Source organism: Ceratotherium simum, chromosome 39, assembly GCF_057802395.1.
Source record: "Ceratotherium simum simum isolate JZ-2026a chromosome 39, ASM5780239v1, whole genome shotgun sequence".
NCBI lineage: Eukaryota > Metazoa > Chordata > Mammalia > Perissodactyla > Rhinocerotidae > Ceratotherium > Ceratotherium simum.
Genome location: NC_141938.1, coordinates 10,597,937 through 10,620,481, shown reverse-complemented (window position 1 = coordinate 10,620,481; position 22,545 = coordinate 10,597,937). Strand labels below are relative to the sequence as shown.

Sequence of the window (22,545 nt, the reverse complement as noted above, 5' to 3'; positions counted from 1 at the left end):
GGTCCCACGTGTGGAAGGGACCCTGGCCAGCACCCTGCCCAGGGCAAGACCAGGCAGGCCCATCTCTGTCTGTCTTCCCAGGCCCACAGCAGAGCGCTGAGTCCCCTACAGGCAGCACCTCTTTAGGTTTGGGCCAGGCTGACTGTATGCTGTCAGCTTGAGCATCTGAAACACACCACGCTTGAACTCGGGTCGGGAGGCAGGAGCAGGGCAGTGGATCAGCAGGTGGGCTGCGGGGTTGGCAGGCCAGCTCACAGCCCCGCTCTCCCACTCCCTCGAAGTGTAACCTCAAGCCTCAGTGTCCCATCTGTAAAGTGGAGGTGGTGGCTCCTACATCCTGATGCTGCCTGCCTCCTGAGGGTTTGCAGAAGGCCCTGTACCTGCTAAGGCCCTCAGTGCAGAGCAGCCCCCATTGTGAGAGCATGGTTTCAAGGACTCTGGAGAAAAATATGGAATGACCAGGTCCTCCTCCTCTTCCTTCCTCCTCTCTGCTCTGATGAGCTGAGGAGTGGGCAGTCCTCCCAGAACGGCTCTGGCTGCCACCCTGGGTTGTGGGACTGTGATTCCCTACACTGGAAAATAATTTATAAGTAAAAAACCATTTTTATATTGGGAATATAATAATACTGCGTTATATTCAAATTTACGCAAAAGTAGAGTAATATATTGAACCCCATATACCCATCGCTCTGCTTTGTTGACTCTCGGCGTTTGCCAGACACGCGAAGATCCCTGTCCCGGGGATGACTCCTGTAGAGGCTGGCTGACCGCTGTACAGGGAATTAGTTCAGCAGAGTGGGGCACGGAACTCAAAAGTCTTTTAAGGACCCTTACAATTCTGAGAGTCAGTGATTTAATAAACATCTTCTAAATAGGAACTTTTGATGATACATAAACTGGAACAGCATTAGAATGTTCTAGAAGCCAATGTCTCTCTCCTGTTCCAGGAGACCATCCCGAATAAGAGAGTCCTTGTTCAGAGGGGGTTTTGAAGTTCCTCGTGTGCTGCTAACAACTCTTGCCTTTCTCCTTTTACATTCTGGTGGAAGGGAATTTTCAGCGCCATTGATGTTCCTGAACGTTGCAGTCCGATTTCACAAGCGTTCTCACGGTACCTGACTCCTTTGTCTCTTCACTTGTGGTTGTCAAAGGAATGTGAGCTATGTTAATAGGAACTCCCAGATTTGGGAGATTGGCCTGGAGAGAACTGGTTTTGAGAATCTGTGAAAGCAACAGAAGTGTAATTTGGAAATTATTTAAGTTCAGAGATAAACTTTATCTTATCTTCGGGTGAAATAAGTGTGGTGCACCAGGAGTTGTGGAGTAGGTAGGCCAGGGCTCGCATTTCAGCTCAGCATCTTGCTAGCAGTTCTTAAATTGAGTGAAGGTAGTTTTGTGAAAAGCTTACTGCCTTCTCTCTTTCCTCCTCCTGCCACCGGTATGTAAGAACTTCGCTGGCTGGTCCTGGGGCCACAGCCTTACATGTCTCTGCCCCTTTGTCTTTTATTACGCTGCTCTGGTGAACCCCAGGGGTGGATGCGTTCGTCCAACTGCTCTCTCCCAGCCGCGCTCAGGCTGCACCCCCCAGAGAGTCTCCCATCCAGGCAGAAGGCGACCTGTAGAATCAGATCCCCAGCCAAGCCCCACCCGCAGCCCGGGCTCTCCCCGGCCCCACAACAACCTTCTCCGTGCGTTTTCTCCCTCAGGCCCGCTTCACTCTGAGCTGAGGACCGCCCTCTCCTTCGCAGTGAAAATAACAGCCATCTCCACCTCTGTCCTGGATCCCTTTCCTTCCCGGCGTCCTAGGAACCTTGAACTATGCAAGTACCCGCTTTTCTGGGTCTCTCCATGATCACCCGGCCAGCATTCAAACATCTCTGCTCTCTTTAAAAGAATCTTTGCTAAGATCCCCAACTTCCTCAGCTCAGGGTTTCTCCACTTGAGCACTATCGACATTTGGGACTGGATAATTCTTGATGAGGGGTCATCCTGTGTATTGTAGGATGTGGAGCAGCATCCCTGGCCTCCACCCGCTAGATGCCAGTGGCACCTTCCAAGTTGTGAAAACCAGAAAATGTCCCCAGACGTTGCCAAGTGTCGCCTGGGGAGCAGGATCACCCCTGGGTGAGAACCACTGCTCTGGCTGTTGTCCTCCCTCTCCTCCCGTTCACAGAGCCCTGAAATTGACTATCTCCTCTTCCTTCTAGAAGCTTCTTCTTCCCTTGGCTTCCATGAACCACCCACCCTGGCTTTCTCCCACCTCTGAGGCCTTGCTCTGCCTCTCTTGCAGCTCCTTCCCAGTCATTAACTTAGGCGGCCCTCACGTTATTCCCAAGCCTCTCCTTCCTGAGCCTACACTAGGGGAGCAGATGCACCCTGACAGCTTAAATTCACCCTTGCTTTGCCTCCTCTCTTTCAACCAGAAAGCTCTCCTGAGACTCCTCAACCCCTCAAATTCGGTGTTTTCCAAACTGACCTTGACTCCCCCACAAGCTGACCCCGCGTTTCCTAGCAGCCCGTCCTCGCAGATGGCACCACTGTGCACCAAGGGCTGCAGTCAGAAATCGAAGCTGACCTTTGCTGATGACCTGGCATTCATCCTTCTGGATGCTTCCATCCCTTTTCCTCCGTCTGCCCTGCCACCATCCTAGACCAGGCCACATCGTGTTCTGCCAGCACAGTGCTCTAGCCTCTTAACCGGCCACCCATGCTCCTTCTAGACTGTTCTCTTCACTGCGGCAGGAGTCCCTGTAACACTCCATATGTGACCTGTCACCTGCTTCAGAACCCTTCAGTGCCCAGACCCGCTTGCCTTAGGAGCCTTCCCTGGCCCAACCTGGTCAATGTTAGATGCTCCTCTTCCCGGTTCCCATAGCAACCAGACAGACCTGCACCCTGGGTTTCCACGCTGCACTGAAGTTGCAACTTTCTGGTGCAGTAGGTCTGTATGGTTCTTGGAGGCAGAGACCCTGTTGTAGCCCTAGATGTAGCCATAACCAGTGTTTGTTGAGTGAATGAATGAATGTAGGGATTGGAGGAATATGCAGATGAGCATGGACATTGATTCACTCAGCAAATATTTATTGAGTGCCGACCATGAGCCAGGCACTGATGACAGGAGGCATGAGGGACAGGGTGGTGGCTGGGATGCCAGGAATGTTTGACGTGCTGGCCTCAAGATTCAGGATGCTTCTGGCTGGCCAGGCCCCAGCCCCCACGCTGGGGACATGCATTTGTTGCTGCCTATTCTGTCTACAGTCACTAGCTAGCCTTACTTTGCAGCCCTGCCCTGCTCTCTGCCCTGATGTCTGGTCCCTCTGCAGGTGGCATGTGGCCCACAGGGGACCAGAGCCAGCCTCCAGCGCATTGGCTCAGCTCTGTCTCATTGCCATGCATCTCTGGTCGGGATAAAGCCCCTACCCCTGCCTGCAGCTCCCGAGTCTCCTGGGGACCTGGCCCCCTCATCACCAGCCACTGCTCACCCTTCTCTCAGGCTGGACTCGGCTGCTTGTCATTTCCCAGGCACGCCCTGCTCTTTTGCTCTTGTGATTTTGCAGATACTGTTCCCTCTGAAGGAATGCCCTTCCACACCTAGCCAGCCCAACCACTTTTTTGTTCTTAATGTGAATCACCTTTGTTCCTTATAGGAAAAAAGTTGAATATGAGATAAGGAGGAAGGAAGGTTTAAATGACCCATAATTCACCACTGTTAGCTTTGTGGTTCGTGTCCTTCCTGACGTTTCTCTTCACAGATTCATGGTCGTGATCAATCGCATGCTTTTACAGAAATGGGCTACCACCACCCCAGCTGTGTGGGACATGTTTCTTCCTGTATCTGTGCCCATTTTTCCCGCTGACTGAACACAGTTCTCTCGTCATCATAACGGTGACATAGTATTCTGTTGTGTGGAGGTTCTGAGTCTACGATAGGTTGTAACCATTTTCCCGTATTTATAAGCCCCACTGAGATAAATATCCTGGCGCAGAGCTTTGCTCCCTGGTTATTTCCGTAGAAAGTCTTCCTGGAAGTGAACCAGCAGGTGGGAGAGTGTGTCCCTTTAAAAGCTCTCGACATATCTGCAGCTGCCTGCGGGGGGGTCTCCAGTTTACAGCTCTTCCCCCTGGCCCTGCCGTCCCCCAGCCCCGGCAGGATTTCTCATCTTTGCCAGCCTAAGTGAAAGATGACATCTGATCGTGGTGACAATTCCGCATTTCTAGTGAAGTCCATCTGTTTTCACTTGTTTACCAGCTGTTTGCACTACTTCTTTTAAAGATTTTATTTATTCAGTTTTTTCCCCCCAAAGCCCCAGCAGATAGTTGCATGTCATAGGTTCACATCCTTCCAGTTGCTGTACGTGGGACTCGGCCTCGCGTTGGACGGAGAAGTGGTGCCTCGGGGCGCTCCCGGGATCCGAACCCGGGCCGCCAGCATCAGAGCGCGCGCACTTAACCGCCAAGCCACGGAGCCGGCCCGCACTACTTCTTTTATAAAATACCTTTCTTGCCCTTTGCCCCAACTTCTTTCTGTTTCTTATTCATCACCTGATTAATTCCCTCATCCCCCAGGCCCAGTCTCTCTCCCTCGGTGACGTCTTCCCTTGAGCCCCCACAGACCTTTAAAGGAAGAACTGGGCCGCCCCTGCCCTCCCACATTGCAGAGGAGGGCCTCGTCCACGGGCGCTCACCTCCCTCAGCCGTGCACCCCAGGTCAGTCTGAGAAACACTGAGGGATTAAAACATTACGTCTGGCTGCTCTGGTCTGTGAACACGAGACGGAATGCCCTGGAATCATCTCTTGGTCTTAACCCCTATCTAAAGGGAGGGGAATGTATTCGGAAAGGCAAGAGCACAGACCTGCATTTGCCCAGGGGTCGCCTGAGAGGGCATGAAGAGTGCTCCGTGCGGAGGCAGCCTCGGATTTCCCCAGGCAGCGGCTCTCGGGGTGCCGGCCCCTGACCAGCAACAGCACCTGGGGACTCAGGCCCCACCCAGACCCATTGCATCAGCCAGTCTAGGGTGTTTGAACATCTGCATTTCACCCTTCCTGGAGGGAGGGCGATGCCCGGGCAAGTCAGAGAACCAGAGCTGAGAAGCACCGCCCTGTGGCCAGAACAGCAGTCAGGGGCGCTCCACAACCTGGGGAAGTGAGAGCTGGGGGCAGCGCCGCCTCTGGACAGCCCTAGACCTCAGCCCCAGGGTTTGTCCGCCCTTTATCCTTTCACTTCTCCTCTTGCCCTCATTTCGCACCTCTCCCCATCCCCCACATTTCCCATCCCGGGGCTCTGGTTGCCCCCCACCCTCCAGCCCCAACTCCAGAGGCCCCACCTTCCTCAAGCCCCAGCAGCCTGTGCAGGATCCATGCCTCTGAGCACCCCTGTCCCCCACCAGGCCTCAGACCTCCCTCTTTCAGGGCTGGTCTTCCATCGCCCCTAAAGGGGAGGGGGTGGGAGGATCATCTGTAAGAAGCTTAGAAATGCACATTCCCACCCATGGGCCCCCGGGCTGCAGAGGGCCCTGGGGAGCTGCGTCATTACCCCACATGGCGTGTGGAAATGTGGAGAGGCAGTAACTTGGAGGCCTTCCCACAGGCACCTGCTCTGAGCACAGACCGTCAGGCCCTCCTCTCCTCATGCACTTCCAGCTGCAGCTCTCAACCTGGGCTGGACCTTGGAATCACCCAGGAGCTTAAAAAATGGCTGAAGCCGCCCCACTCCTGCCCCACCGCACCCCCATTCCTCTTGAATTGGTCTGGGCTATGGCTGGGCCGTGATAGTTTTTAGAAACTGCCCTGCTGATTCGAGCATGTGGCCGAAATTGAGAGCGACTGGTGTCTAGTGAAGGGGAGGGTGGAGTTGGGTGCTCAGTCCTGTGTTGAGCACTTTAGTCTACGGCCTCATCTGGTGGGTGAAACTCGGGGCTCCCCTTCGTTCCTCACCTGCCTTCCCTCCTGCCGCACTCGGGTGCCCACCACAGAGGGGAGGACAGCCTGGGAGGACAGAGCCAGCCCCAGGAGCCAGGGTGTGCACAGATCCCTCCCCACTGGGCCCCAGACCCTAGAAGGCCCAGCCTGGGAGTGCTGGCAGGGCCCTCCTCGCCCTGGGCGCTGCTGCCTGGTGCTGTAGGGAACCTGGGCCCCTCTGGAGTTCCCTCCCACATCAGCCCATCTGCAGGTCCTCGTGATGGGTCTTCCTTCTGCTCCCCGGCCTGGTGGACTCGTCTCACATCTGGTCCCGCTCCCAGGCTCCCCCGGGGCTCTGCAGCAGCCTCTGTGGCTGCTCTCCACCCCACAGCCCCTCCGGGCCGTTCCCCGGGCTCATCTTGTTCAGCCGCCCTTCGTTTCCTGGAACACACCAGAGTCATCTCCGCGTCAGAGACTTGGCGTGTGCTCTTCTGTCTGGAATGCTCACCGGCCATCCCGAGGTCTCGCTTCACGTCTCCTGCTCAGAGGGCACTCCTGACCGTCGACTACCCGGGCCCGTCCTCTGGGTCTCTCTCACTCCTCATAGTGCCTGCACACGGCTTTGTTCGTTGATTTCTTGCTGATGTGTGTCGTCCTTCCTGATCACCATGAAACCCCTCAGCCAGCCTGGCCAGGGCCCAGCATGCAGTAGGTGCTCAGTTAATACACGTCGGCTCATTGGGGAGAACAGGATGGGGAGCGGGACTGGGAAGGAGGCAGTGGCGTCTGGAATGTGTGACTGCCTAGGTGACATTGGCAGCTGCGGGCACATGGGCAGCCAAGGAGGACACCCAGGAAGAGTGTATGATGGAGACGAGGGCCAAAGGCAGAACCTTGGGGACTTTCTCGATGGAATAGGCAGAGGACGAGGGGCCTGAGGAGGGACAGTTGAGAAGGACAGCCTGGAGAGAAAGAAGACCTTGTGCCACGTCCTGGAGGTGGCAGTGTCTCAAGCAGGTTGGCAGTGGCCAGAGCTGCTGAGCACTCTGGGCCGCGGCCCGAGACTGTGGGTGGGGTGGCGCCTGAGGGGTGTGGGCAGCCTTGGTGAGGCTGGTGCTGGCAGTCAGCAGTGACCACCGTGGAGGCCAGCCGGGGGCCACCGAGTGCCAGAGAGGTGAGGAATTAGGCACTGGGGCTGGGCAGGGCCGTGTCTATAAGCCGAGAGGAGCTGGCTGCAGCTAAGGACGCGGGATCAGGGCCTGGGTCTCAGGTCCTCACCGGTTTCTGGTCTTCCCAGCAGCTCTTAAGCCTCCTGAGGCCCCGGCAGTGGACGAGACAGGTGCTCCAGAGTTGGGATTGGCCTTGTGGGAGGAACAGAAAGACAAGGAGACCAGCCAGAGAGAGGCAGAGGAGCCTGGGAGGCCTGGGGGCTGGGCCAGAGAGGACTGCTCCATGGCCTGGACCCAGTGAGAAAGGGGTGGGGCGAGAGCAGGCATTTGTCAGTAAAAATCCCAGGAAGGCTGGAGTTGGGTCGGTAATCCATACCCCAGACAGTCTGCATTCTCCACTTTAACGTCTGCAGTCTTGCCCATCTACAAGAACCCGAAAGTTCCCGACCTGGAGCCAGTTGTAGTTTTCTGAGCTGCGAGTCTGCCTCTCCTGCTAGGTGGGCCCCAGCCCCCACAGCCCTGCTGTTATAGCACCCTCACTGTCTGGGGCTCAGGAGCCAAGTCTCTGACACCTGTGGAGTTTTGTTAGAAACACAGGTCTGGAGGGTCAGGTTTTGTTTTTGTTTCTTTCTTTCTTTTTTTTTTTTTTTGTGAGGAAGATCAGCCCTGAGCTAACATCCATGCCAATCCTCCTCTTTTTTTCCTGAGGAAGATTGGTCCTGGGCTAACATCTGTGCCTATCTTCCTCCACTTTATATGGGACGCCGCCATAGCATGGCCTGACAAGTGGTGCGTCAGCGCGCGCCCCGGATCTGAACCCGGGCCGCCAGCAGTGGAGAGCGCACACTTAACCGCTAAGCCATGGGGCCGGCCCCCTGTTTTTGTTTCTTTAAAAAAGAAAGTGGCCCGTGCAGAATTGCAGATTATTTCTGTAGTTGCTGCGCCCTGAAGGAGGGAGAGCGGAACCCCACAAGGCACTCCTTAAGTTTGGGCTGTGCAGAGGGATTTCCTTCCAAAGCTTCCGGGATGGAATGGGACGGAGGTGACGTTAGCATTGGAGAAACCTGGCGGACCACCTGCCTCCGCCAGGGGGTCAAGGTAAACATCAGCAGTGATAAGTCACGTTGATGGCTGTACCCCTGATACGATGTTGAGAAGGGGCTCTTCCTCCCCAAAACCCGTCAATCACCCCAGTCTAACCACGAGAAAGACATCTGACGGACCCAGATGGAGGGAGATTCTACAAAAGTCCTGCCCAGTCCTCCTCAGAACCGTCAAGGTCATCAAAAACAAGGAAAGTCTGAGAAATCGTCCCAGCGCAGTGGAGCCTAAGGAGACGTGACAATTAAATATTATGTGGGGTGCTGGGTGGCATCCTGGGACAGATAAAGGTATTAGGGAAAAACTAAGGTAATTTGAATCAAGTGTGGACTGTAGTTGATAATAACGTATCAGTGCTGGTTCATTAATTGTAACAAATGTACCAGCGCAGTGTAAGACGTTGCTAATAGGGAGACTGGGTGTGGGGTATATGGGAACGCTTTGTATTATGTGTCATTTTTCTTTAAACCTAAAAAATAAAGTTTATTGGTTTATTTTTTTTTTAAGTGGCAAAACTAGGTTAGGCTCTCCCCTGGGTTCCATGTCACATCTTCAGCCAGAGGGTCTGGGTTCAGCTGGCACCGCGGGCTGGGCCAGCTCTCAGTGAGGCTCAAGGCCTGGACGTATTTTTCAGCTGCTCCTTGTCACCCTTCGCCAACCAGAGGGATGGAGCACAGCTCGGTGAGGGGACCTTGGTCTCGCTTACCGCTCTCTCTCCGTGCGCAGAGCAGTGCCCGGCGTGGGCTGGGCGCCCACCAACATGGCATGTGGATGTGAGCATCTTAGTCGGTCTCTTCTCTGGGCCTCCTCCTGCTCCTCCTCTGCAGTGAAAGTGTTTGACTAGGCCCCTATAAGGCTCCTTCGACCTCTGACCCTCAGCTGATGCTTCTCTCTGGGCCCCTACAGCCGCTCGCATCCCGCCCGTGGTATCCACTTGGTGGTCGCTCCTGCCACTTCTGAACCTTTCACACAGAAGGGGTGGGGACACTGGATTTCTTTGAGAAGAGCTCAGGCTTTTGCGTCCGTTATGGCTCCCACAGACTGATGCTGCTGTCGCAGTGGAGGCTGCTGCCCAGGGGAGCCCTGGACGCCCGGCCGGGGCTGTGAGGGCACCACAGGCTGCCCGGCTGGGCTGGGACTTCTCTCAGCTCTGGCTTCTCCTTGTGCTCCCCAGCTGGGTCACAGATTCACGAAAGTAAAGGGAACTGACGCTGGGTGGCGCCAGAGCCCAGCAAGCCTTCCTGCTCGGGGGATGGAAGTGGCAGAGAAACGCCTGGACACAGACAGCTGGTTGTCATCAGGCTCTCCCCACCTGCCTGCTGCCCACTTGGACCGTCCTCCTCCTCCCCCACCGAGGCCCCCTCGAAGCCCCACAGAGCAGCCAGCACCAGTGGGACCAGTCATTGTCATTGCTTCGGTGTTGGGTTCCCCAGGATGCTGTCAGTAGCACAGTGTTTCTTTCTAAATGACATTTTTTTTTTAGTTACAAAAGTAACATTTGTTCATTGCAGAAAAGGTACAAGTTTGCCAAAGAAGTGTAACAAATAAACCATCACAACTAAACCATTAGCTTGTAACCATTGATCTCTAACCCCTCTTCCTGGAGGCCGCAGCTCTCCCGTTTCTGTGTATTGTCTTTGTCTTTTCTCTGACCTTCACCTTTTGAGCCCAGTGGGACATAGTCCCGTTCATCCTCCCTGGCTCCCTGGCTCACTCTTGGTCGGTTTACCGATGTCCACGTGTTCTCCCACGCAGGACACAGCTTGGGCTATGGCTTTGTGAACTACGTGACTGCAAAGGACGCAGAGAGAGCGGTAAACACGCTGAACGGCCTGCGGCTGCAGTCAAAAACCATTAAGGTAAAGAGCTGCGATCATTCCCCGTTCATTCATGGCCCGGGCGGGGGCTGTGCCAAGCCCCCACTCATGTCCCTGCCGCAGACGCCATTAGCACGGTGCTTTCAGGGCATCTGAGGGGCCTCCTGTCGGCCCAGAGTCAAGGCATCGTGGGTCCGGTGCTTGTTAGATGGTGACCATCCCAGGCCTTATGCTGGTGGCTCATGGCCTCCTCAGTCCCACCCGCAAAGGGAGGGTCCCCATGAAGTGCACTTACACAGGGGCACCTCCACAGGCCTCTCTTGCCTCCCTTCTACTGGCCACGATGTTTCCGTCCCCATGTCCCCATGCCGAGTGAGTGTTTGGCCAGCCCTGCCCTCCTGTCGCTCCTGGCCTACTGCGGTGGTCGCGGCGACAGTGGTGTCATCCTCCCACCTTCCCTGCCCAGGTCTCCCCTCCCGCCCCATCACAGTCGGTTCATTCAACATTCATTTAGCAAATGTTTGTTGAGCACCTACTGTGCGCCAGACAGTGGGCAGTACAGACAGATCCCACGCCCTCATGGAGCTATGTCTCTGTGTGCACACATGCGCATTTCACAGAAATGTGCAGGCCGTGTGTGGCAGAGGTAAGTGTCACGGAGGTGCATGGGGGGGTGCGACGTGTTCTGTGGGAGACTTCATGTTGACTTGAAGGAAGAGAGGGAGCCACGGAGCCGCCTGAGGGGGAGCCTCAGGCAGAGCATTGCCAGTGTCACTCCCAGTTCAAGGGCTGTGGTGGCGTCCTGGGCCAAGGCAGTGAGTCCTCCAGGTCTCACGGGGCGGCTTCCTCTGCCTTCACGTTCTTCTCAGCCTGCCACCGCTTACACTCCTTTTGTCAGCCCAGAGTGCCACCTCCTCCCGTCCCCAAGTGTCTGTCTTCAGGCTCCCGTGATCTTGGGCAGCTCCCACCGCAGACAAACTGTGTTTTCTCGACCGTCACTCCCCACTGAGCCCTCCTTTAGAATATGCCACCTCCTGCTGCCCCAGGCTGGACCCCGGACCTGGCTTCCTGCAGCAGCCTGTAGCCACTGTGCCCACCACCCCTCACCCACAGACCTGGCAGGTCAGCTCTTGTTCCTGAGACACATGCCTGCCAGAGTCCACCTGAAGCCACCTGGTAACATTGTGCTACATGAGCCTTTGGGCCTGCCAGATCCTGCCACCCCATCTCCCACCCATAGGAAGCCACTCCCTCTGATTCACTCAGGCGCCCAGAAGGGTCTCTCTTGGGACCTGCGCCATGGCCGGGCTTCCTGAGCTTCTCTGAGCATCAGAACCACCTGTGTGCTTGTATAATACAGATTCCGGGGCTGTGGCTTGGGCCTCCTGGGTCCCCTTCTGTAGCGTGGGCCCAAGAACCCGTATTTTCACTCACCCGCCAGGGAAGTCTTACAGTCTGGCTGTGGAGCACACGTTTAGCGTGGAGGGTGGTGTTCCATTCCTGCCATTTAACTGTGCATGATCTTGACTGCTCAGTGTCTAACCGTCTGGACCAGGAAACCATCGCTCATCGGCAGGTTTCCGGGCCCACCTTGTGCCGTGTACATAGGATGTGTGTGTGCTCCCTGAGGCAGGAGTGTGGCCCTCGCTGCCTCCCTGGGGGATGTGAGGGCCGGTGAGAAAACACTGCAGTGTCCAGCTCTCTGCCTGGTCCGTGGGGAGCTGCCAGCACGTGCTGCTGCAGGTGACAGGTGTTCCCAATGACACACAGTCCCGTGCGTGATTTCCTACCATAGGGTGAGCTTTTTCTCACCCGAAAATGGAACACCGTCTCTTGATGCTTGCGCCACGCACCTGCCCTAACCCCAGCAAGTGGTTTTGTTTCCAAGGTGTCGTACGCACGCCCGAGCTCAGAGGTCATCAAAGATGCCAACTTGTACATCAGCGGGCTCCCGAGGACTATGACCCAGAAGGACGTGGAGGACATGTTCTCCCGGTTCGGGCGGATCATCAACTCCCGGGTCCTTGTGGATCAGACCACAGGTACGGCGGGGGGCCTGGGACACACGCGAGGTTCTCCTCGAGGTAGGGGACAGGTTTTCTAGAGAAGGCAGATCGCTGTTTGATTTTCAGTGTCGTTAGCTATTCTACCAGTGAGGACAGAATCGGAATGAGAAGGTGTTGTCTTTTGTTTTATGAGTCAGGGAAGGTAAAATAGCATAACAGCAGCCCCTGTGTTAGGCCAGCATTTTATGATGAAAACACTAAGAGATTCTGGCACCTTCCCTCAGGCGCACAAATGTCTTGCCTGGCCCTGAGTGGGGTGAGAAGGCTGTTGCTCAGCCGTTTGCTGCTGTTCCTACTGCAGACAGACAGTGTGCAGGGTGAGACAGTCCTCACTTGGATTCCAGAGTCCCCGCTTTTCGTTGCTCCAAGCTGCAGGGGTGACTGCTTCCGATGAGTGTTTTTCAGTCTTCCCCCTCATGGGGATCGAAGGCAGTGACTTCCTCATAGCAGTCCCGGCCATTTAGCCAGTCCCTTTCGGTTCATCTCAGTTCAGGACATGAACAGCTGGAGCTCCGGGCTTTACATGAGACAGTTAGGCACAGCTGAGCTGGGGACCCACACACGCCTGCAGAAGCAGCCCCTGGTGGGCAGGAGGTGGGCTACCGGCCCTGACTGCGGCCCACCGGCTTAGGGCCTGGGGTCGGGACACCCCCTGCCAGGCCTGGTCACGGCTCTGTCTGGGAGTGGTGAGCGTGGGCCACACTTGCTTTCCGACTCCTCAGTTCCGTTCCCAGCAGGAGTGGGAATCTGCTGACAACCTAGAAGGAAGATTCATGCTCACTGAGCTCAGGGAAGCCAATGGAATTGTCTGCGGTGGATTTTTATGTTTTAAAACCATAAGGTTTTAAGGTTATGGTTAAGGTTTTAAGGGCGTGTTCACCAGCCCCTTGGCTATGGCATTAAAGCCACACTGGGTGGTTAGGTCACAGGAGGTTGTAGCTCTGAGGCGACCTCCCTTCTGAGAGACTGGCAGCGCCCCCAGGAGCAGAGCAGCCTTTGCCCCTCGCGCAGATGGGCGGGGCCTTCCTGGCGTGTGACGGGGGGGTTGGAGGTGCACACACATTTTCCTGTGTCCCCCCCAGGCGTGTGCTTTGAGGCAGGTGGTCTTGTCACTTGCCCTCCATTCTCCTGCCCCAGCTGTGGAAGCTCAGCCTGGCGTGTGCTGGCCCTGCCTGCCGCCCCACCCTCTGGGGCCCGGCCTTGAAAGGAGTGGACACATTGTGTCCCCCAGGAACTGAGGAGGAGAAGGGGCTTGTGAAGGCACAGGTCACTGGCATTTCATGGGAGCTCTGGGTACTCCCACCCCGTAGCCTGGCGCAGACACCCCTCCAACACCAGGCTGTGCTAGAGGGCCGTGGGCTCCACCCACACCGCTGCCTCCATTCTGCACCTTCTCTCTGGGGTGTGGGTGAGGATGCCATTTCCTTGGCGTAAACCCCCCTGGTCTGCACCAGAATAGCTTCCTGCGGTCCCTAAAGCCCCCCTTACTTACCTTCAAGGGCCAGTTGAGCACGACGATCCAGTTGGCTGGTCAGTGCACATATTTATTCCCAGCCCCACTTGCACAGGAGCGTCTAGTGGGCTGCCCGGGGACCCACATTCTGCCTCCGTGTCCTGTTCTAGACTCCCCATGGACTGCTGTGCCTCTGCTTGTCTCTGTCCAGCCGTAGCCCAGCGCCGCTGAGCAGGGCCCGGCTCACTGGAGTTAGAGTCCACCCACCTTGAGCACACACCCTGGCCACCCAGCTTTTGTGCCCACCATCCCGAGGGAGGTCACTTCTGCAGATAGCTCCCCCAATCCATTGGCTGGGGATTTTGCCTCATTTCCCTCTGCAAGGCTGGTGTCTCCTAGAGTGTTGGGGCACCTTAGTGTTGCCCCCCAGGCTCAGCCATGAACTCAGGGTGGTGCATGGGACCCTCACTCTCCCTCAGGCCTCCCCACCAGCCTCTGCCACTTTGGCAAAGGGATTGGGGCCCCCACCCCCCACCTCTATCTGTTTTGGAATCCTTGCAGCTGGATGGGAGGGAGGGGGAGGGAAGGGAGATATTAGGGGGTCCCAGGGGCTCCTTCTCCACAGCCCTCCCCTAGCCTGGGGTATAGGATTGGAGGGTAGAAAGGTGAGCCCCCTGGGGCTGTGGGCTTCCCTTCCCCACCTCTGCTCCAGAGGAGGCCCCCCGCCCAGGGCTCCTCTGCTGGGACAGAGGCTGCTTGGTGCACCCTCTTGAAAAAGTATACATTCATCAAGTCATTTAGTGAATTGATGTTCCCTGACGTTGAATACCATTCTTTTTCTCTTTCTGGGGTTTTCTTTGTTTTGCTCGGGCAGTTTTCATTTGAAAGTCATTTTACAAAACCAAACAAGGAAGCCCCACTTGCACCCACACTTTCTCTCTGCTTGGTTGCAAGACCCTTATGCACAGAACAGAGCCGTCTCCCTGACGGCAGCTCTGTGGAAGCCCGCCAGCTACTGCTTTCCCTGCTGTCTGCCTCAAGTTAGGTTTCGTCAGGTTTCCCTCTATCTAAGCTGTTGTTCATGCATTAAAGAGTAAATAAAAACAGTGTATGCCAAGTACGTGTTTTCAGGTGTTCCTTCTGAACTGAAATTTTAAGATGAGCTCAGGCTCTAGAACTTTCGTGGCACAGGTGTGAATTGCTAGGTTGGATCTCACTGAGTCAGCGAGTATCTGGGTGTATGAATTTTACATTTATATTCAAACAGTCATGGAGGCAACGCCGGGGCAGGCTGAGGCCACTAGGAGCCGCTATGCTGGGGGGATCCCAGGAGGGGAGTTCCCCAGTGGCAGAGTTGGGGTGTGGGCCTTAGGGCTCAGCATGGGGTGTCCACGGTATGTTATGGTCGTAGAGAAAGAATCCTTGGCCCGAGGGTCCCTGTCTACTGTCTGCTCTAATGGGACCCGCAGTGTCGCATCCAAGTCAGTCCTGAGGTGGGGTTCTAGGCCCACAGGGGGTGACCATGCCTCGCACTGACACTTGTTATCTCGGTGCCCCTCCTGGTGTGCCTGCGTCTCTGCATGTCCCTCCACGGCCTCCAGGCCAGCTGGGGAGACCTGTGCCCACTGTGGGGACAGTCAGTGGGACCCTGTGGGAAACAGTGCTGGGACCTGGGAGCTGACTGAGGGGACGCCCCTGTGCTCACTTAGGTGGTGGCCCAAAGCCCTGGGCTGCCCTGCTTTAATAATTGTCATTCACCACGTGCTCAAGGCCTTTGTCTAGAGAAGAGAGTGCAACTTAGGATGGCCTGTGACTGGCAGTAGAGAACGAGAATATCCAGGATAGGCTGTCCCTGCCGCCTCCCCCACAAGGGCACACCCGTGACTCCAGCCCAGTGACATCGCCTCACACTGGCCCTCAGCTGTCACGTCCCCACGACACTTTGCCCTTCACACTTGACCCCTGTTTCTTCCCCCACGAGGAGGAGTCAGGCTTCTCCCATGGCTCTGCATTCCCTCACCCCAGCCCCACCCTGTTCCTTGAGTTCTTCAAGGCACGAGGTGTCCCCTTCGCTCCCCCAGGCCCAGAATGTGGATGGATGGGGATGGAGGGTGGCTGAACCCTCTTGTACCCAGTTTGCTCGGGTCACACTCCTACCAGGTTGACCCGACACTGCCTTCAGCCCTTGGGCCTGCATCTCAGGCAGCCGGGTCCAGGGCCGCATTCTCACTCTGTCAAAGGATTGGGTTACCGCAGGGACCCAGGGCTGGCCTTTGGTTGGTTCAGTCTAGGTGCCAAGAGAGGGTGCCCTCCCAAGGCAGCCGGAGGCCGAGATGGCCTTCCCGTGCAGGACCAGGACCAGGTACGGAGTGGGCCTAAGGCAGGGCTCTGAACCTGCCAGGGAGTCTGTGGGCGGGCGTCAGCACCAGTGCGTGTGCCTGGGCAGTTTTCTGGGGCGAGGGTGAGTGGCCTCACTTGATTCTGAGGGCGATTTGGGACCCACAGGAGATCCCAGGACCTTGCAGTGGAGTATCCAAGAGATGAGTGAGGGGATGGCAGCAGGTGTCGGGTGGTAGGCTGGGTGCTAGGACTCTACGCCCCGAGGGAGTCTGGGGGACCCCAGAGCCCTGGGAGATTCCTCACCCACCCCTTGTCATCCACCCTCAGCAGGTCTGTGCGCCCGCACTGCGGTGGGCACCTGGCATTGAAATAGTGATGGAGGTTGTAATCTCTTCTAACATGGCTTTTATTAAGAAAGAGGTTCAGGGTGTCTATTTGGGATGTCTGTCACCAAAATATCTTTTGGCACTGAGACTGCGGAGTTGTTGCTTCAACTTAAAGTCTGAAACCTTAATCTTTTATTAGTAATTTGCGGTTTTTAAAATTCATTTCTTTCTGTATTTAAGTTTCATTTTTGTTTATCACATTAACCAAGCATCCAGTCTGAACCACAGTAGACTGACTGACTTGACTTTTGCTTTTCAGTTTGAAAAAATCCTTGCATTTTTTCCCCCTAACTCCCTTTTTGTTGGTTTGTTAAAAAGGTTTGTCCAGAGGGGTTGCGTTTATCCGGTTTGACAAACGGTCGGAAGCAGAAGAGGCAATTACCAGTTTCAATGGTCATAAACCCCCAGGTTCCTCCGAGCCCATTACAGTGAAGTTTGCGGCCAATCCCAACCAGAACAAAAACGTGGCGCTGCTCTCCCAGCTCTACCACTCGCCGGCCAGGCGGTTCGGAGGCCCGGTCCACCACCAGGCTCAGAGATTCAGGTGGGTCAGGAGGGCGGCACCTCCCCTGCCAGGCCCTTCCTGTGCGGCCGGCTGTCACGGCCCAGCTGGCTGGCTAACCACGTGCAGTGGAAACAGTTTGCTGGGCACGCTGGGCCAGTCGTGTGGGAAAGTCGCATTCAGCGTCATTTGTGTCCCCATGGCGCCCCCTCCATCCAGAAGGTGTCTGTATGAAAGCCATTGATTTCCACTGGAGTGTAGTTTTTAATTGCAATCAAAAAGATGATGCCCACTCCAGCCAGGTCCCTGGAGAGGGCCTGCTAGCGCTCCAGTGTACACTTCCCAGTGACACCGGCGTGGAGCCGTGAGTTTGCAAGATCCTTCCACACCCGTGAGAGAAACGATGCAGCCTCGGGTGTGCTCACGTGAGAGCTGTTCTTCCAGAGTTTTTAAACAGGTGTTAGATTTTGCTCAGCAGTCCTAAGGCAAGCCTTTCTCATACCCCTGCCTTGTGGAGGCATTTTGGTGTCTGAATGTGATCCGCCTTCTGTTTAAAAGTCTGTCCTAGAGGTGAACCGTCTTCCCGTAGTCCTGAGTCTTTCCAGATTGACAATGATTCTAGTTGCCAGGATCTAGTAACACAGAGACGATGAGGGTCAGTAACTTGGACTCCAAAGTTTGGGGTGTTACCGTCTCATGAACAGCGGAGACCCCAGTTTAGGGGCCGGTTTGTTTTGTTTCTGTCAAAACCTCAACAAGTGGTGTGAGGGCTTATCTCAGCTATGTTAAGCATCTTTCTCCGTGACTTTTCAGGTTTCCCTCCTTTGTTTTAAGCAGTGAGGTTGGGTAAAACCCTGCCCGTTTCCACAGATGCCAATGTGCGAGGTATTATTTTCCCAGTCCAGCCATCCTGAGTTCTCAACCCGGCTCAGGTTCCAAAGCTGGCCTCTTCGTTTGTTGGCTTTCCTAGTTTAAAGACAAAGGCAGGGGGAGGTCTTTGTCAGAAGCGAGCTAAATCCACTTTTCAAAGTCCAGTAACACCGAGGACATCACCGCTGACCGGGCAGGACGTGTGGACAGCTGTGTTCAGTGTGTTACCCAGGAACTCCCGAAAACCAGAGAGGGTCGGAGGAGGAGAAGGGAACTCTGGTCACAGTAACGAGGAGTAGAAAACAGGGAGACCAGAAAGACCGAACTGTTGTCAGGCAGGAAAGGGATGGAGACAGCCAGAGGAACACAGCGAAGAGACACGGGAGGAGGAAGGGACGGGCGGGAAGATTCACCACCAGAGGCAGACTAAGATAAGAGTAAGAAGAAAGACCCAGGGCTGGCCCAGTGGCATAGCAGTTAAGTGCGCGTGCTCCGCTTCAGTGGCCTGGGGTTCACTGGTTCGGATCCCGGGCGCGCACCCAGGCACCGCTTGTCAGGCCATGCTGTGGCGGCGTCCCATATAAAGTAGAGGAGGAGGGGCACAGATGTCAGCCCAGGGCCAATCTTCCTCAGCAAAAAGAGGAGGATTGGCAACGGATGTTAGCTCAGGGCCGATCTTCCTCACACACAAACAAGTCAAACCCCCCAAAAAGAAGAAAGACCCAGAAGGAGCTTGCAGTCAGTTCTTATCACATCAGAAAAAGCCCAGACTAAAGGAATGATCAATTCTCCCTTTGTACAAATCAGAAAAGAAAGGGGTGGGGGGCCGGCCCCATGGTCTAGTGGTTAAGTGCGCGCGCTCCACTGCTGGCGGCCCAGGTTCGGATCCCGGGCGTGCACCGACACACTGCTTGTCAAGCCATGCTGTGGCAGCATCCCACATAAAGTGGAGGAAGATGGGCACGGATGTTAGCCCAGGGCCAGTTTTCCTCAGCAAAAAGAAGAGGATTGGCATGGATGTTAGCTCAGGGCTGATCTTCCTCACAAAAAAAAAAAAAAAAAGAATGAGGAGTGGGTTTCATGACGGTCAGGATGAGAGAAATCAGCTCCAGTTAGCAGGAGAAAAGCCAACTGACAAAGATTAATAAGAGTGAGAGTTATATCAATAAAAGACAGTACCACATTCCCTCAGATTCTTTTCAGTATAATCGCTACGTAAAGACTTAATTATAATAACTCAGGTCTATATTTGATATCCTGTGAAACGTGGAGGAAATGAGGTCCTTCTTGAAGTCGGAACCTCTTTCCAGTTCTCACTGAAAACCAGCTCGGCTTAATGTCATGCAGATACTCGGGTGCCTTTTCCCAGCCCCATTTCAGTGATACTGTGGTCTCACTGTCGTCCCAGACAGACTCAGGCCACTGACAAGCCCCCTGAGTCATTTAACCAACTCAGACATCCCGGTGTGGGCTGTTTAAAATTATTCTTGCAAATTCAAAACCATGGCCAATAATGTGCCTTAATTCTTCCATAACTGCATTGAAAGTAACCCTTGGATGAGTGGGCTACCCCTCAGGGGCTGCCCGCTCTTCTCCCATGTCTGTAGAGAGAGTGGAAGTTTAACGGCGCTAGAAGGCACCCCGCTTCCGCCAGATCAGCCCCACAGCTTGAAGCCCGATTTTATTTGGGAGCAAGTGGTGTTTCTCTGATTGCATTGTGTGGCTTCACAGATGCTGTGTCGTGCTCAGATATTCTTAAATTGACCCCAAGACCATTACTTTTTAATTTGTGAAACGTCTACAGGGTCACGTGGCTTCAGTAACAATTTTATCCTCTCGCTTACTCCTTATTGCAACGGCCACACATTTGTAGAAGGCTTATTTGTGATGTAACTGAAAGTGTCGCTTTGGAAAGGGTCCCCCATTTTTGCTAAAGCTTGGTGAAGTCATTCACAGCCCTCAGTTCGGCCCCGGGCCCTTCTGGGATGTTGTGAGCCAGCAACAGAAGGTCGCCGAGCTGTGGGAAGGAATTCCCTCGTGCCCTGTAGTGGCCGGGGACCAGACACTGCTCAACTGTGAACCCTCACAGAGGGAGGGTCATGACGAGGGGAAGGTGCAAAATTTGGAAGAAAAAAATCCAGCTCCCCCTTCCCCACACGCACACAGACATAGAATATGAGCAAATATTCCTCCAGGGAGACCTGAGGATGTGGAGAAGTTTCTATCATTTAAAATGTGGGGAGCACGGAATGACTGAACAGGACCCTCCCCACCTCCATGGTGGGAGGGCTGGAGGGAACGGCTGGTGGGAGGCCACTAACAGGCCACTGCTCCGAGGGAAGGCTCTAGACCCTGCAGGGAGCCCACCGCCTCCCTCTGCCACCACATTGAATTCCTCTCAGTTGAAAGCAAAATCTTGTTTGTGACTGATGGGGGTGCCAGCCCTGAGCACCTCACACCCAGCCGTGTGGAGGGCAGGGCCTGAGTGGCGTGGTGGCTCGCTGGCCGGCTCTGACCTTGACCTGAACGTGTGCTCTCTGTTTGCTAGGTTCTCCCCTATGGGTGTAGATCACATGAGTGGGCTCTCTGGTGTCAATGTCCCGGGCAACGCTTCTTCGGGCTGGTGCATCTTCATCTACAACCTCGGCCAAGATGCCGATGAGGGAATCCTCTGGCAGATGTTCGGCCCCTTTGGCGCAGTTACTAACGTGAAAGTGATACGCGACTTCAACACCAACAAGTGCAAAGGCTTTGGCTTTGTGACCATGACAAACTATGAAGAGGCCGCCATGGCCATAGCAAGTCTGAACGGCTACCGCCTGGGGGACAAAATCTTACAGGTTTCCTTCAAAACCAACAAGTCCCACAAATAACTTGCCCATGCTTTTTTTGTACGGAATAGCTAATTAAGAGTGAAGAAGTTGAAACTTTTTTGTTAGTGTACAACTCATTTTGCGCCAATTTTCACAAGTGTTTGTCTTAGTCTAAATGAGAAGTGAAAAGGTTTTTATACTCTGGGATGCAACCGACATGTTCAAATGTTTGAAATCCCACAATGTTAGACCAATTTTAAGTTTCTTAAGTTATTTCCTTTAAAGTATATATTAAACAGAAATCTAAGTAGACTGCGTTGACTAACCAGTCCCTCGGGATGGTGGTGAATCTAAAGCATGCTTTAACTTCTGAGACTGTCTAACACTCGTTTCATTTGCTGTCGCCACAAACTGGATAACAACAAACACAAAATGACCTTTCAGTTTTAGTCTTGAAACTAAAGTTGTTAGACAGATGCTGAGTGTGCGTTTGCTCAACCGCTTCACCATTTTAAGCGATTTCTGCTTTGGTTGACAGGAAATTGCTTTCCCAAGCAGGTTCCATCGCCACCTCCTGCTCACTCAGCCCCGGGCTCTTCCAAGTGGTCCTGGCGGTGGCAGCGGGCCCGACCGAGGTGGGCCACCACCGGGGAGGGGGGCCACACGCCGGGCCAGGCCGGGCCCTCCAGAGAAGGACACGCATGTGTTTCGTAAGCCCAGGCGCCAATGGGAACGGACCAAAGAGTTTCAGGGAAACTCCAGTATATTCCAGAGTCAGATCTAAGCTCCAGGCATGCCTGAAGACGGGGTGCTACTCTGACACCCCAAATTCCTATCCACACATTGCATGCACGGTGCCCCACACCTCGGATACCGTTCACAGTCAGTTCTGCAGTTCCCCAGAGCATTTAACATAGCTCGAATGCGTTAAGATAGCTCTATTTTTAATAACCCAGAAACATTTGAGCATTGTATTTCTCGCATCCCTTCTCGTGAGCACTAGACCTTTTTCTATTTTAGCCAGATTTTGTTTTGAAACTTCGCTTTCGTATGAACACTCAGCAGAAAAGTACTTACTTCTTGCCAGTATCTATTAACTAAAAAGGCTTTGATTTGTAGTTTTAAAGATTAACCCTCAAAGTTCTCTTCATAACTGCCTTGACATTTGGGGTTGTTCTGTTCTGTTAATTTTCTTTTGCTTTTTTGTGTTTTTTGTTTGTTTTTACTCTTGCATTTAAGACCATTAAATTTGATTTTGTTTTGCTCGAATTTTGTTTTGTTTTTTATTTTACCTTTTCTTTCTTTTTGGCTAGGGAAGGTCCAGACGGCCCAGCATTTAGGGAGGAGATCTCAAGAAACAAGTACTTGCCTCAAGACAAAGCATTTATGAGTCTGTGGCGTAGGAAGGTGCAGTCACAAGTGGTGTTTTGTAAAACAGGAAGCCGGCAGGAAGAGTCAAGAAGAGAGGGCCTGAGAAGTAGGCAAGGCCAGATCGCCGGGCCACTCCTCAGGAGCCTGATCTTTTATAAATCACTAGTGTACAGAGAGAGTCAAAACCCGGATAACCTAGTACCAGCAGTTGTAACCTTGACGTGAGACTAAACACATGTAACAATAGGCTGTTTTTTGGTTATCGACATCATGGAATTGCGGTATTATCTATCTATCTATTTATCTATTTATTTATTTATTTAAGTGGAAAAAAAATTGGGCAGTGGGCGCAGCCTTCTCCAGTGTTCTGAGAAGCCCTGGACAGCTTGAGGCTGCCGTCCCCGCCCCGTGTCTCATGCTTCATCAAGGGGCTGCCAGCTGCTTGCATCAGCCTCCATAATTTAAGAGGTTGCCGTGTTCTTTTCCCACAAAAGGCTGAGTTCGTCCCTTGAGGCCTTGTCTCCTAAGTTGGCCAAGTACCCTGGAGGATCTCTGCCCTCCAGCAGAAGTTTCCAGACCCTAACTCAAAGCCAGCTTACGTGCCTCCTCCTGGAACCCAGAACCAAGGCCCGTTTGCCTGGATCCCACACAAAGGGGGTCCCCGCTCTGTGTGGCCCAGAGCGCTCTTCACCCCGGGAAAATCTGCCTTTCAGGTTGTGCTTGCCTCGGGCCGACATCTTCTCAGTGAAGATGAGGTT

The 22,545-nt window shown here is 54.3% G+C and overlaps 1 protein-coding gene across 1 annotated transcript in view; it reads left to right on the top strand.

The window, feature by feature from the left end:
• The window catches only part of ELAVL1 (ELAV like RNA binding protein 1), a 35,033-nt gene extending 13,348 nt beyond the window's left edge, over nt 1-21,685 (top strand). Inside the window, exons 3-6 of the mRNA XM_087426056.1 lie at nt 9,925-10,028; nt 11,875-12,028; nt 16,550-16,775; nt 20,152-21,685. Of these exons, the coding sequence (XP_087282182.1) occupies nt 9,925-10,028; nt 11,875-12,028; nt 16,550-16,775; nt 20,152-20,476 (809 nt within the window). The 3' untranslated portion in view covers nt 20,477-21,685. The remainder of the gene's footprint in view (nt 1-9,924; nt 10,029-11,874; nt 12,029-16,549; nt 16,776-20,151) is intronic.
• Nucleotides 21,686-22,545: the final 860 nt, after the last annotated feature.